Genomic DNA, 14603 nt, shown 5'->3' with positions numbered 1-14603 from the left:
TTAAGAGAGAGTTTTGTTTGTTCACATGAACATTAACATTGAGTGGGTTGAACTTGAGTAAGGATATGTAAGTGATCATAAAAAAGGAATACATACACAGAGGGAATTATTTTTATTTATTGGCTCCACAATCAATACATTTAAAACGAAACCACTGTGTAAAGGAAAACGATAATTTTTTTTCCAGTTAGCCCTGAATCTGTTGTGCTTTTATGGTGGCTATAATAAAGTCTAAATAAACAAACAAACACACTGCTGGGGTTTCCAAGTGGGCCTCAAAAAGAGGTTTTCATTTCAAATAAATAGCTCAGCATAATAACCAATATCAAGCAGAGGCGGCTGGTGATATTTGGAAGTGGTGGACGTAAACGTTTGGTATGACTTATGTAGTGAGTGATGCGAGCAAGCTTAATGGACAAATGTGAGATCCAGGCTGGGTCCTCCTCCAGAGAAAAAATTGTAAAAAGATTGGCAAATGGTGCATTTTAAAGCAAATTTAGAGATAAATCAAGGCTTATAAAGCAGTGGGAACATATAGTCTTGAATTTTTCTATAAAAGATGGTACATTTTGAGGGTGAGCCAGTCTTTTTTGGCTCCTCGACTCTAGATACTAAACCTCGGTGTGTCTCATACTTCGGAATATTTTCCTCTGTATCTTTATTTCACGTCATGCTCTTTGATTGCGCCTTATGCTAATTCCCTATATTGAACTGATATTCATTCTAACTACTACGTTTGCAGTTTGTATTTTACCTTGAATTATTCAAATAAACGTTCATGGTTTAAAATTTGTTACTAACGCCAAAGGGCTTATTTCCTTGAAATGCTAATTATTTCATTCATGTTTGGTGCCGTTTAGAGACACATTGCCTCACACATGCATGCATTAGGTTTAAGACTGTCCCAGATTCTGCATTGGCAGTTTACCTTGATTATCTGATAATATAGAGTCAACACAAGTTTGCAGAATTAAGGACTTACTGCAGGTACCCTGTTGGAGAAGTATGCCTTTTCATTTCCTCTTGACACTCCTTTATCTCTCCCCCACTATTTACCCACTTGATGGTGAAGGCATGTGTAGTTGTAAAGAGTTTAATTACTGTGCAATAGGGATTTTACTGATGAGTATAAAATCTAGGATTACATCTCGGTATTGTCTGTTGTAGGTGCTTTAAACAAATAATGGAACATTGTCCATTTGAGAAAATGTTGCGATGGGGATTCAATGCAGAATATAGTGGGCTTAGAAGGCTAAGCACACGCTAAGAGTTCAGGTGAATGGAAATAAAGAATATATGTGCTCGCTAAGAGCAACGACAGTGACGCCAAACGTTAAACACTACAGACACTAAAGACTCTCAAACTCTGTCTTACCCGACATGCACACATATTTGTGTGGTTCGATTCTACATGAACCACAGATCTGCTTTCTGTGCTGAATAATAATCAGCATGTAATGTTCAGAGATAGAATATTTACTTGCAGATGTTTTTTTTTTTTTAAACTTGTTTTTATTGTATTTATTAGCAGCAGCACAATACAGTAATCAGGCACATAATTTTCCACAATGTAGAGCAACGCAGTAGCCCCTGAATGCGGCAAGATGGCAGAAAACAATTCAACAACGGTACATTTCCTCAACATCCACCATCCCACTCCCCCACCCACTTGCAGATGTTTTTGATCACAGATCACCTATTTTGATTGCTCGGATTAATAACACTTCTGCTATTAAGGACGAAGGCTGTTTATGTCGAAAGCTTTACATTTTCCCTTAGGGATTATGTACCCAAGGCAAAGTTCTGGTATACTCCTGAGAGTAGAATGCTTGTAGTGATTTTGTTTAACCCATGTAAACCTGCTCAGTGCAAACAAAAGTGTGACAAGAAACTCTAGACTTGCACTCTCTGAGTAGCAAACTCTCACCTGGTCTCTTGTCTCAGACTCTTGTATCTGGATGACCTGAAGCTGTTTCTCATAGTTGGAACACATATCACAGCGCCTACCTAGTTTATTACCAGCATTCTGAATCTGAAATAAAAAAAAGATAGGAGTTTGCATCAAAAGAGCATTGACATTTTATATAGACCTGAACGTACATTTTTGTGCACCATTGGTGTCAACGTAGTTCAAGAGATAGTGACTATAACTGAGAGAAGAAAGTGTTAATAATTTGTAATTCTAGTATATCTTCATAGGGATTCTCTGCAAATTTATAAATGGTAAACTATCGCTGCACTTGCATAGACTCCTGGAACACATCTTTAAAAACATATTAGTAAATTTAACAGTAAGCTAAACAAAGAAACATACCTTTAGTAGGCAACATGTTCAGAAAATACGTTTAATGAACTTACTGAAAAAGCCTGCTAATGTGTTTAAAAAAACAAGCATTGCCAAAGCCAATAGGTCTGGCTTTAAGGAACATTGTATGCTAATATGAAGCATTACCAGTAAACTGCATATGTATTTGTGTGGAAGCAAAGCACAGTAGAATAATATTGGTGTAGGTCTAACATTCATGTGACTGTTGCACTGTCAAGCCAGACCTAAAAATCTGTGTAGGTTAATGACTGCTCTCCTCCCATCTGTGCTGCTGCCAGAGAAAGACAAACCCCATAAAGCATCTAGTTATCTAAGACACTTTTACAGCATTACAATGTCATATGTGCCACTGAAAGTCAAGCTCTGTCAGCTGCATGAATTAACCAAATGATCACAGCTTGTGGACGGCAAGTACTTTTTTGTGGAAGGACTAATCTTCTGTCAAATCAAAACATGTACACCTGGCTCCCATAATGTGGGCGAAGCTAAAGCCCTTTTCTAGTGGTACTCACATAACTTTATTTTTTTATTTTCTTTATTAGTTTTCAATTAACTTAACACTGATACAGTTACACATCTTCAAGGTACAGGCACAGTTCAGATCACATTGATTCTGCACACTAATACACAGAGATCAGACCTACATAAATGAGCAAACACAATATGCATCGCTACAACAGTCCCCTTTATATGGAAGTTGACAAAGGAAATGATTAGACTACATTGTTTTCTTAGTTGTATCCTTGCTACTTCCCCATTCCCCTTTTCAGTTTATCAAGTGCCTGATTCATCATTCCCCGTCCCCTCAGGCCCCCCCCCCGTCTCCTTTTTTAAATTGTTTAAATAGCCCCCCAGACCACTTTAGGACGGCTCTGTTGGGGGAGAAGTTCGCTATATTTGTCTGCCTGGGTGTTGCCATATATCAGGTCTTTGGTCCAATCTTCTGTTGTTGGCGTTGGGCCTCTAGCCCAACGCATAGCTGCCCGTCTTTTGGCCAGCAAAAGGGCGTCTGCTACTAGCCAGCGCTCACCTTTGCTGATTTTCTTATTGTAGCCCAGTAAAGCAATGAACGGATCGGGGGTGAGTGAGAGTCCAGTGAGATCGTTAAGGATCTAAAACACCTTTTCCCAAAACTGCAAGACTTTAGGGCAGTACCATGCAACATGTATAAAAGTGGATTCCGTCTCTAAGCAACGGTTACAGGCCACCGAGTCCCTTAGTCCATACCTGTATAGCCGGTCAGGAGTGTATTATACCCTATTTATATATTTGAAATGGATAAGGCGGTGTTTGCCATTTAATGAGATCCGTTTAGTCGCTTTGCAACAGTATCGCCAAGTGTCATCGTCTATCACCTGGGCTAGGTCTTTTTGCCAGTCTTGCCTTGGCTTTGGGAGGAGCAGTCTTCTATTTTCCTGTACAATACTGTAAATGCTTGCAACCAGTTTAGATAGGGAGGGGTTTCGAATAATGTGGTTGAGGGCCAACATTTCCTCTGGCTCCTGCAGGCTATCGCCTAGCAGGGCTTGTAGAGCATGCTTGACTCTAAAAAACAGGTACTGATCTTAGACCGAGAGAGCCCCTCTGCTAATATCCTCCCACCGGCGCAGTACAACCGCATTGAATAAGTCACCTACTTCAGCAATGCCCACCTTTTGTAAGGCTTTGGTGATTTCCCTGCCTTTTCCCGTCGGGAGCCAGGTGCACCATTCCAGGGGGGGGGGGGGGGGGGAGGACATGAGCGCCTCCGCTTGACTATCAAGTAAATTTCGCCAGGCATGTATGGTAGGGTTGAGAGAGTCTAAAATGCTGTGTGCCCTAGACGGTGTATTTAAATATTACTTGCGGTAATGTGACCTGGTCAGTAGCAACTTTATATATAAGTGTGGGAGATCCTCTGGGCCGTGCATCCATGCATGGGCATGAGAGCTCCAGTCAGCCCTATAATATAATTCTAGGTCTGGGGCGTTGAGCCCCCCCATGGAGTACGGAAGTGTGTTTCCCACTTAACCTGGGCTGCTTACCAGCCCAGGCTAGCTTAATCAGGAGCAACTTGATCTTGGCAAATATATGTGCCTGGAGGAGCATGGGAATATTTTGAAAGAGAAACCTTGGAAGGATAACCATTTTTGTTTGCGAAACTCGCCCGAGTAACGAGAGTGGCAGTCTTAGCCATTTAGCAATGTCCTCCTCGAGCTTGCCTATAGCTTTACTGTAATTGTCCAGAAGTACTATTGCAGAGTCAGTGAGTATTTGTATACCCAAGTAGCAGACAGAATCCTCAGTCCACTGCAGTGGAAATTCCAGATGTACTGGGACTGTTTTTTGGGTTAATGTAATGGTAAAATTCATGATTTATTCTAATTAATCTTTAAACCGGACAGCTGGCCGAACCTAACCACCTCCGTGAGTACCTGAGTGAGATGGGTCTCCGGGTCTCTCACATATAGAAGCATATCATCGGCGTATCTGTTGATAGCCTGGGAAGCGCACGCCTCTAGGACTATGATACTCTCAATGCACACAACAGGGGTTCCATTAACAATGCATACAACAATGGGGATAAGGGGCATCCCTGACGTGAGCCCCTGGAGATGTGAATCGGATCTGTAACTCTATTCCCCAGTCTGACTGGCATCCGTGGCCTCATATAGCACCTTTACCAGCTGGCGAAACGTCTCTCAGACGGCAATGCGTCGTAGTACCGCTTCTATAAATGGCCATTCCACAGAGTCAAGCGCTTTCTCAGCGTCTAATAAAACCGCTGCAACTTTGACTTCTGGGTTTACATGTTGGATAGTGCCTAAAACGGTTCTGATGTTAAGAGTTGAATTGCGACCCAGGACAAACCCGGCCTGCTCCGTCCCTACCAGCGACAGGATTAGGGGGGCTAAACTGTTTGAGAGTATTTTAGCAAAGAGTTTAGAGTCCACCTTTAAAAGGGATAAAGGCCTGTAGGATGAGCAGTCTGCCAGGGACTTTCCTGGCTTAAGAATGGTGAAGATTATGGCCCCTCTCATTGAAGGGGGCATCACTTTTTGTTGCGCCATCTCCTCGTATAAAGTGACTAGTTAAGGAATGAGTAGATCCTGATAAGCTTCGTAGAAGGCTACAGTTAAGCCATCAACATCAGGTACAGTCCCTGATCGCATAGAGACAAGCGCAACCCTAATTTCTCTGGGGTTTAGAGGGGCCATAAGGTGTTCTCTGTGTGAGTCTGTGAGCCATGACATCTATATATGCGCCAAGTACTCTATGGCATTATCATCTTGCGCAATCCTAGACCTATATAAATCAGCATAGTACCTGCTGAACCCATCAGCTATTCCATTTGCATCGTGGACAAACTTATTTCAATGATCGCGTTGGCTTCTCTTTTGAGGCGCCGCACACTCACTAGGACAGCCCCTGGGAGTTCGCCATCTCTGTATATACGCGCGGTAGCATATTTGCCTATGTGTTTGACTTCGCTGTGATACTCCTCAGAGCGTGTTTAATATCATCTAGTCACCTGTTATCCCCAGACCGTAGATGGTCCCTGTTAGAAATGGGATTTCTGGTTGGATAAGGCTCGCGCCAAAGCCAGGTAGAAACCACCACTCTAGTCAGGGCAAGGGAGTTACATGCCGAAGATGAGCCCTGCTCACCCCCTTGGTAGCTTGGCACGAGCAGTCAGGCTTATCCCGGAGGTAATGTGTAAAGCGTTTGCGCAACATACACACAACAGCAACATACTAGGCACACCACAAAAGGAACTCCACACAAGGTTATATATAAAAATAGCCTTTGTATTGTCAAACACATTAGAATAGTAATCACACAATATACGCTGTGCCAACTGGCACTAGGCAATATTTACAGGGGATTATATACACGACAGGGCCAATTGTGCCCCTGTCACAACCATCACAAAGTAAAGATAGTAAATGTAGAACCAAATAATAAACGTAGAACATAACCAGTAATTACTGGCAAACACTGTACTCAGCATCATCCTGCAACATAAACCATATTATGCACAGTATCACATCAGGCGTAAAATTATGCGCCAACCTCATAAGCCTAAACCTATTAGGCCATAATCTCCTAATCATAAATCATATTAGGCATAAATCACAGTGGAGAATAACCTCACAAGCATAACCCATAATATGCAAATAACCTCATAAACATAAACCACATTAGAGGCATAAAACAGGGTGCATAAATCACAGTACATGAATCACATTTCCTGCGCACCACATAAATCACATTAGGGCTTGGCGCCCTAACAACCTAACAGTCCCCCTGGCCAACTGGCCATCTCAGAGGTCTCAAATGCCCTATGTCCAAATGTCAGGGCGGCTGCCAATGCAGCAGAATCCACGTGCGCAATTGCGCTGGGGCAGAGGAGTGTATCTCACTCCTATCTCATTCAAAAATGCCCCAAAGAAATGTAGTCCAAAATGTTGCAGCTGCCAGTGCTGGGGCGGTGCAGCTGGTAATAACCAAGGCAAAGGGCCCTGGCACATCTGTGCCCCTTCAGCTCCATTGGGCCTCTCTAAATCAAATTGCCCCCATCGGTGCAGCTGCCCTCTAGCAAGCGGGGCAGCTGTAGAAAATAGCCAAAAGGTAAGGGGCACGGGCCCTGGCACGTCTGTGCCCTCGGGGCTTCCACTGGGGCTCTTCAAATAAAATTGGCCCCCCAACGTTGGAGCGGCCCGCAACGGCGGGACCGCTCAGGACTAAGGACTCACTCTGTGCCTCGATCGGCACCACAAAGAACAGCTGAGAAGCCCCACTCACCGGCTCTGGGCAGGACTCTGTTAAGGTCTTCCCTCGCTGTTGGGACCGGAACCGACAGGGTGCCGTGTCTGGTCCCAGCACTCTGTTCTCCTTTGCTGCGGACACTGCGGGGCTCTCCCTCGCATACGGGAGAACCGCACCACCGTCAGCATGCTCAGGAGAGCCCCCGCTCCTCGGGGACTCTCTCTCCTCACTTCACCCAAGCGCCCTCCTGGGACCCGGGAATTCAATGTGGAGCCTGCGAGGCTCCGTACGGATCCCCGGACATGCGTAGGGGGCGTAGGCCCCGCCCACAAACAGGCAAGGCTGCCCGGCTTCCTGGTCGCGCCGGGCCACGGCGATGATTCTCGGCAATATGGGGTAGGCTCCTGTTTTAAACAAAGACAATGGCAGGGTGGGCACCCGCCACAACCCGCACAAATGCGGGGTGGGCACCCCAATTCACGAACATCCATCAAGCGGGGTGGGCTCCCACTTCCAGCAGCATCACGGGGGAATCCCTCACGCTGGGATTCCCTCTAACAAGGCTGCCGCTCAGTGCTGCACAGCCCATGCTCCTCCTCTTCCCTGGGGAAAACTCAGCAAAGCACGCGCAGTCCTGCTGGAAACTGAATAGGTCCAAGCAAAATGTTCCTCTAGGTCCAGGGGGCATAGCTGGGCCCAGGGAGGCCAGCACACAGGGTCCTCCAGCAGGGGGGGTAAGCCCCCATGGCGGTTCCTCCTGGGCCCCAGCAGCAGCACGCCCCCAAGTCAGGAACAGCACACCAGCATAGAAGAGAACAACTTCATGGGGTCACAGCCCCTATATTTATACCAGGCATTCGTTTGTCTGAAGTGTAGAGTTTGGGAGAACCAGATGCAACTGTTTCAGGGGGGGATTTGGAACACTTTGTTCTCCAAGCTCCTCTTCCCCTTTGCCAGGTGGGGGCTAGGTGTTCAGACACACCACAGGGGGCGGAGCCAGCATTGTCCAAGCTGGGCACAGTCCTATTCAAGGTCAGTGGATTACTCCTCCCACTACTCCCAATGCAGATGTCCCATTCAGCCTAGCGCGGACTCATCCTGCCCCTCCTGGAGCTACACACACCTCCCAGCCCCTGTCACTCAAGCCAGACATGCAATTCACATCAGGCGGGCAGACACATAGCACACAGAAATGCCAACGTCTAAAAGTGGCATTTCTACAATAATCATAATAAATCTGCGCACACCATTGCGTAGCATTAATTATTACAATTCCATACATATGAAACTCGACCACGCTGCTCCTCCCATATCAGGAATTACTACTGACACTGGGCAGGGGATCCCCAATGCATTCCTATGGGAGGGCAGGCCAACCTTACCAAATGTAACAGAGAGCGCACGCACTTTACACTGAACCACAGTGCTAAAGTGCCCAGAGGCCTAAAACCACCAACACCATGTCACAGAAAAGGCTAGGAGCAGGCAAAAAGTTTAGGGATGAACCTGCCAAAAAGGGCCAAGTCCAACAGTCCCGCTCCAGACGAGCTATGTCCTCCTCTAATCGTGCAAGTCTATCTCTAATGGAGCGTAACACACCGTTTGCTATGGTATTCACATAAGTGTATGGCGACAGCCGTGCTGTCAAGCCAGACCTTAAAAAGGAACGGAGTGAATGGTATTTCTATACTTAAGATATGCACCCACATGAAATCGATAATAGACAATACTGTCATGCACAGTAAAGAGTTAATCAGGCAGCTTGTTCTTGAAGGTTACATAGAGCAAGAAATATCCAAATCCAACTTTATGATCCTGGTTAACGGAGATAGATGGTGAGGAGATAAAAAGAAAAAAAAAATAAGAAAAAAAAAATAAGGGTTTGCTATGGTTTGGAGAACAAAAAACGAACACCCCCTGAAATTCGCCAGATGTGAAAAATTGCCCAACCAAAAAATTCCTCAAGTCCACCGGTCTCAGTTTTTCCTGTGGTGTCCTCACAAATATCTAATACTACAACTGCACTTAGTAGTAGCAGTATCCCCTTTTCCTCTCCTCAGGGTGCTTCTGCCTGCCTGCCTGCCAAGGATTCGTTACTCATAACAAGGCATTATGCACCACCTGTAGATGGATTGTTCTTAGGTGGACATCCTGGTTTTAATGGGGATGTAATTTATGAAAGCCTGATTGGGCTTGGATAGTTTTTGTCTTGTCCAGTTAAAGCCTACTGATTTTCCGGATATCTAGTAGGAGCACAGATACTGCTGCGGGAGAGGCAGGATTTAAAAATCATATAGTCAAAATAAATCATTTGGTTTGGTCGTGGAGCTCTGAAACCACTTCAAGAGTAAACGGATCAGTGATAATTACAACTATTACAGTGGAATACTGCATGGTACAGGAGCATGCAAAGCTTCAATCTCATTAACTTCATGAGCTAAAGTTACGGAGACTAGCAATGCAGTGTTCCAGGATAAATGCTGCAATCTGTCTTTGAGTGTAGGTTAAACGCTGGAATCATCAGTTTTGACAGATCCACACTAACTTGTTAAATGGTTGATTGTTTACCTATTGAGAGGAAAACACTCTATTCATTCCAATAAACCCTTTTTCTTTATGAAAAAGGTTATCTGTGACGGACAAAACAAGCAGGCATAACCTTGTCAGGTGTCGGATTCGCAACACTGATTATACCTGGACAAGTTATAGACATATCTTGTGGAAGGCCTTTTTTCCTTCTTCAAAATGTCCATACATTATTTGGAGGATTTGGGTGTCCACATTGTATGTATTCAGAAGCAGAGCTGCCAAGGTCAATAATAATAGGCTGGTGTGGTATATCTGAACAGCAGATGCACCGGAAGTAATTATAGACAAGAGAACTGTACCAGCCCCATAAACAAGTGCATATACTTTTTGCAGTAAGCCAATATTGATTAAAAGCCAATTTGTATTTTAATAGAACTTTGTTAACCTACAGATTTTATTACTGTACCAAGAGAAGTTTTGTTAAGTGTGTTCAATGTAAACAAATTTAAAAACAAGTATATTTCAAATATATATTTATTTACTATTATTCACATCAATCTTAAACACAATAAGCATATAATTAATTATTGAATGAAATTGTATTATTTCTCATGAATAATTGTTTACAAATTGCTAAAAGAAAAAAAAAGAATAAATTGTAGGTGAAATGGATTGTGTAATACTACCCTCACAATCTAGAATTGATCATGTATTCAATAGAACAATACAATAAATCAGTTCTCATGCATTGACATGTCAAAGTTTCTGGAATCACTTTGCATTATGAGAGTTTTCTTCATCATGACCATGCATAATGCACAAGTTACAAGAGAGATAGCCCTTGATAGTGCCCAGAGCAGAGCCCTGCTGGGTCAAAGAAAGGAGGACTAGAAGGACCTCTGAAAGAGGGGCAGAAAGGGGATCTACAGCCTTTGCTGTGCACCATGCCACAAACTTATTCCACCTGCATGCGTATACCGTCATAGTAGAGGGACGCCTGGCTGCCAAGATCACAAACTTTGGGAGGCAGGTCAAAGGACGTCAACAGCCGCCGCTCAATCTCCACGCAAGGAGATGGAGGCAGGACAGGTTTGGGTGGAGGACAGTCCCCTGCTGCTTCGACAGAAGGTCCACCTGAAGAGGCAGTCGTATCGGGGGATCGATCGTTAGAGTAGCTCGGGATACCAGTATCTTCGTGCCCAATCCGGAGCCACCAAGATGACTTGGGCCCGGTCGCGCTTGATCTTCTTCAGCACTCTGGGCAGAAGTGGTATAGGCGGAAAGGCGTACAACAGACCGTAACTCCACTCGCGACGAAAGGCGTTCCCGAGCGAGTGCGCGTTCTCTTCGGTGGCGAATAGATCTAACCATGGCTCTCCCCCCACTGCCGAAAAAGGCCTTGCACCACGTCCGAGTTTAGACGCCATTCATCCAGGGAAATGCCTTGATGTTCCAGCCATGTCCAGAGGCGTAGAGCTTCCTGACATAGGGTCCACGACCCCACCCCGCCCTGTTTGTTGCAATACCACATGGCTGTGGTGTTGTCCGTGAACACCTGCACTACACTTCCCCGGACAGAGGGAAGGAATGCCTTCAGTGCAAGTCGGATCGCCCTCAGCTCCAGAAGGTTGAAATGGAGCAGAGACTCCGCCGGAGACCAGCGTCCTCTGATCTCTGCCTCTCCCATGTGGCCCCCCCCCATCCCAGGAGGGTCGCATCAGTCACTACTACGGGCTCCGGTTGGGGTAGGGAGAGGGATCTGCCACTGACCCAATCGCGGTTCGTGAGCCACCACTGCAACTGTCTTGCAGTGCCCTCCGAGATCAAGACATGGTCGGACAGGTGCCCCCGATGCTGGGCCCACTGAAACTTCAGGTCCCACTGCAGAGGCCACATTCGCCATCTGGCGTGATGCACCAACAGGATGCAGGAGGCCATCAGACCCAGAAGCCGCAGCACCAACCTGAACGAAACCCGGGATAGAGGCCGAAAGATGGAAATTATTTTATTTCGGATTTATAATGCGCATGGCTGCCACAGCAACGAGGCGTCCCAGCGCAGTACAGGGACCAGAAACGAGAGCCTAAGAAAATCAAGGCAATTAAATGGTAGGAGTGGGAAAAAGCCATGTCTTCAAGGCCTTACGAAAAGCCAGGTGGTTAGAAATAGTTCTCATAGGGGTCGGAAGTGAATTCCACAATTTTCCCACCAGGCTGCGGAAAGGGCGCCCCCCTGCCCTAGCCCTCCACACTCGAGGAGGGCAGACCATAGCTTGGTCCGCAGATCGCAACGGGCGCTTGGGTACATAGACCTTCAACAAATCGAGAAGGCCCGGCGGAGCCTGTCTTGCTAGGATCTTGTGTGAGATGCACAGTGCTTTAAATTGTATCCGTTTGTCCACCGGCAACCAATGGAGTTTGGGGAGAACCTGCTCTACTGAGCAGTGCTTGGGTAATGAGACCAGAATCCGTGCTGCCGCATTCTGGACCCTCTGGAGGCGCTTTACGCTGGCCCTTGTTGCTCCCAGATATAGGCAATTGCCGTAGTCCAGTATGGATAAAACAGATGCCTGGACGATAGTCTGGCGCACCGAAGGGAGGGGGGGGGTGGGGTGGGGGGGTCAGAACCCGAGCAAAGGCCTTAAACCCCGCAGGAGTCCAAAACAGACCTCCGCAACAGCTTTTGTTTGTTTCTCAAAGGTCAATCCCCGGTCAAACCATACCCCAAGGTTTCTTTACGGTATCCTTAGGGAGTGGATCAGGTTTTAAGCGGTCCGGCCAGTATAGATCGGACCACAGCTCCCTGTCCTTCCCAAATAGAAGGATCTCCGATTTACCGGAGTTAAGCTGTAGGCAATTAGTTGCCATCCAATCGGAGATAGCCAGCAGATCATCCTTAAAATTGTCTAGATTGATGGTACATTTCCTAGAGAAGGATATCACCATTTGAGTGTCATCTGCGTACGACACCAACGACAGCCCCTCCCCTTCGCCAGCTCTGCCAGAGGGCTAACATACAGATTGAATAATAGAGGGCTCAGTGTGGAGCCCTGTGGTACCCCCTGGTGCAGTGCAAACTCCTGTGAGGAAAAGGGGGGTGCCAAGACCTGAAAAGATCTTTCCGATAGAAATGATTTCATCCAGGCCAAGGCTAGATCACCTATCCCAATATCCTGCAGGCGTTTCATAAGTATTTTATGGGACACTGTGTCAAAGGTGGCACTTAAGTCCAAGAGGACCAAGGCCGCTGAGTCCCCTACGTCTAGACTGCTCCTAATGGCTTCCGACACAGCCAAAAGCGCAGATTCTGTACTATGCCGGGGCCGGAAGCCATTTTGAGTAGAGTCAAATATGGCAGGCTGCTCAACAAAGTTAGCCAGAATGGAATTCACATGTGCCTCCACCACTTTAGCCAGAAAAGGCAACTGAGAGATAGGTCTATAGTTACACGGTTCGGCAGTGTCTAAGGAAGGTTTTTTTTAACAGGGGGACAACTTTTGCATGTTTCCATGCCCGTGGGACTGATGCAGTCGACAATGACAGGTTAACCACATCCAGACACACCTGAAATGGAAGAATAAAGCTGGTGGAAGTGAGAGGGGGGTCACTGGATCAGCCGGGGAGCTTGATTTAATTTTTAAGCATAATGCCTTAAACTCCAAAGGCAGGATGGAAGGAAATGCTACCAAGTTACGACCCTCCACAGCCTCTCCCCCTTTCGGGTCCACCTCCACCGGCAGGGAAGCTGCCTCTGGAAGAGCCAGATAGATCTGTTCCACCTTATTGACAAAATACTGGGCTAGCTCATCGCATTGGTGGTTGGAGGCAATAGGAGAAGCCCTAATGTCTCCTGTACTCTTCATGCCACCCAGCAAAGAAAAATAGTCTTGGCGGGGATAGAGCTGCCCAGAATTTTGCTGGCCACAAAATCCGCCCCTGCTCTTCGGATACCCTTATGGTATTGCTTGAAGGCCATCCGATATTCAAGTTTTGCTGTTGCATCATATGAGCGTCTCCAGACACGCTCCAGCTGCTTACAGCCCTTCTTGGCTAGAGAAAGGGCGTTGTCGAACCATGGGTTAGATGGCCCACGTCCTTTCCTTCCCCATTTAGCTGGAATACCGTTATCCAGGCCGGCCGTCAGCCAATCGTGGTAATACCGGTTAGCTGCGTCCACGTTCGAGGATAACGGAGGTTGATGGCCAGATAACCAGGTAGAGAGAAACTCAGGGTTAAACCTGTGCCAAGGGCGTTTAAAAATTTTAGCAGGGCAAATAGGGTCTGTCTTAATCTGTAATTGCAGAGAGAAGGAGACCAAATAATGGTCAGTCCAGGCCTGTGGGATTGGAGTACACATTTCAATCCGAGGAATCAGAGCCTGAATATCCCGGACCCGCAGTTCCGGAGGATAGGCCCAGAACTGCGCCGAGTCCAGAACCGCTCCGATGAAGAGGAGCTTCTGGGAGGGAACTCAGATGCGACTTACGCACATTGATGGAGAACCCCAGCAAATGCAAGAGGTCGGCCGTAGTCTGGAGGTGGGAAACGACTGCCTGGGGCGAGCCCGCCTTCAACAACCAGTCGTCGAGATAGGGGAAGACTGGAACCCCCAATCTGCGCAGATGAGCTGCGACCACCGCCATCACTTCCGTGAACACCAGAGGGGCACTGGTGAGGCCGAAGGGGAGCTCGGTAAACTGAAAATGCTCTTGGCCCACCGTGAACCGCAGGTAACGCCGGTGGGCCGGCAGGACGGGGATGTGGAAATAAGCATCCTGCAAGTCCAGCGCTACTATCCAGTCTCCAGGGTCTAGGGCAGCCAGACCCTGAGCTAAGGTGAGCATCTTGAACTTCTCCTTCCGGAGGAAGGCATTGACGCTCCTGAGGTCCAAGATAGGGCGTAGGCTCCCCTTTACCCTTCTTGGGAACCAGAAAGTAGTGGGAATAACAAACACGACCTACTTCTGGACCAGGAACGCGCTCGATGGCCCCCTTGGCCA

At 46.8% G+C, this 14603-nt stretch overlaps 1 protein-coding gene across 1 annotated transcript in view; it reads right to left on the bottom strand.

The window, feature by feature from the left end:
• RABEP1 (rabaptin, RAB GTPase binding effector protein 1) overlaps positions 1-14603 on the bottom strand; it is a 989154-nt gene that overhangs the window by 370240 nt on the left and 604311 nt on the right. The window contains exon 10 of the mRNA XM_085649558.1: positions 1928-2032. Within this exon, the coding sequence (XP_085505684.1) occupies positions 1928-2032 (105 nt within the window). The remainder of the gene's footprint in view (positions 1-1927; positions 2033-14603) is intronic.

The sequence above is a fragment of the Triturus cristatus genome, chromosome 3_2 (assembly GCF_964204655.1).
Source record: "Triturus cristatus chromosome 3_2, aTriCri1.1, whole genome shotgun sequence".
Lineage (NCBI taxonomy): Eukaryota > Metazoa > Chordata > Amphibia > Caudata > Salamandridae > Triturus > Triturus cristatus.
This window is presented reverse-complemented; position numbering and strand designations above follow the sequence as displayed.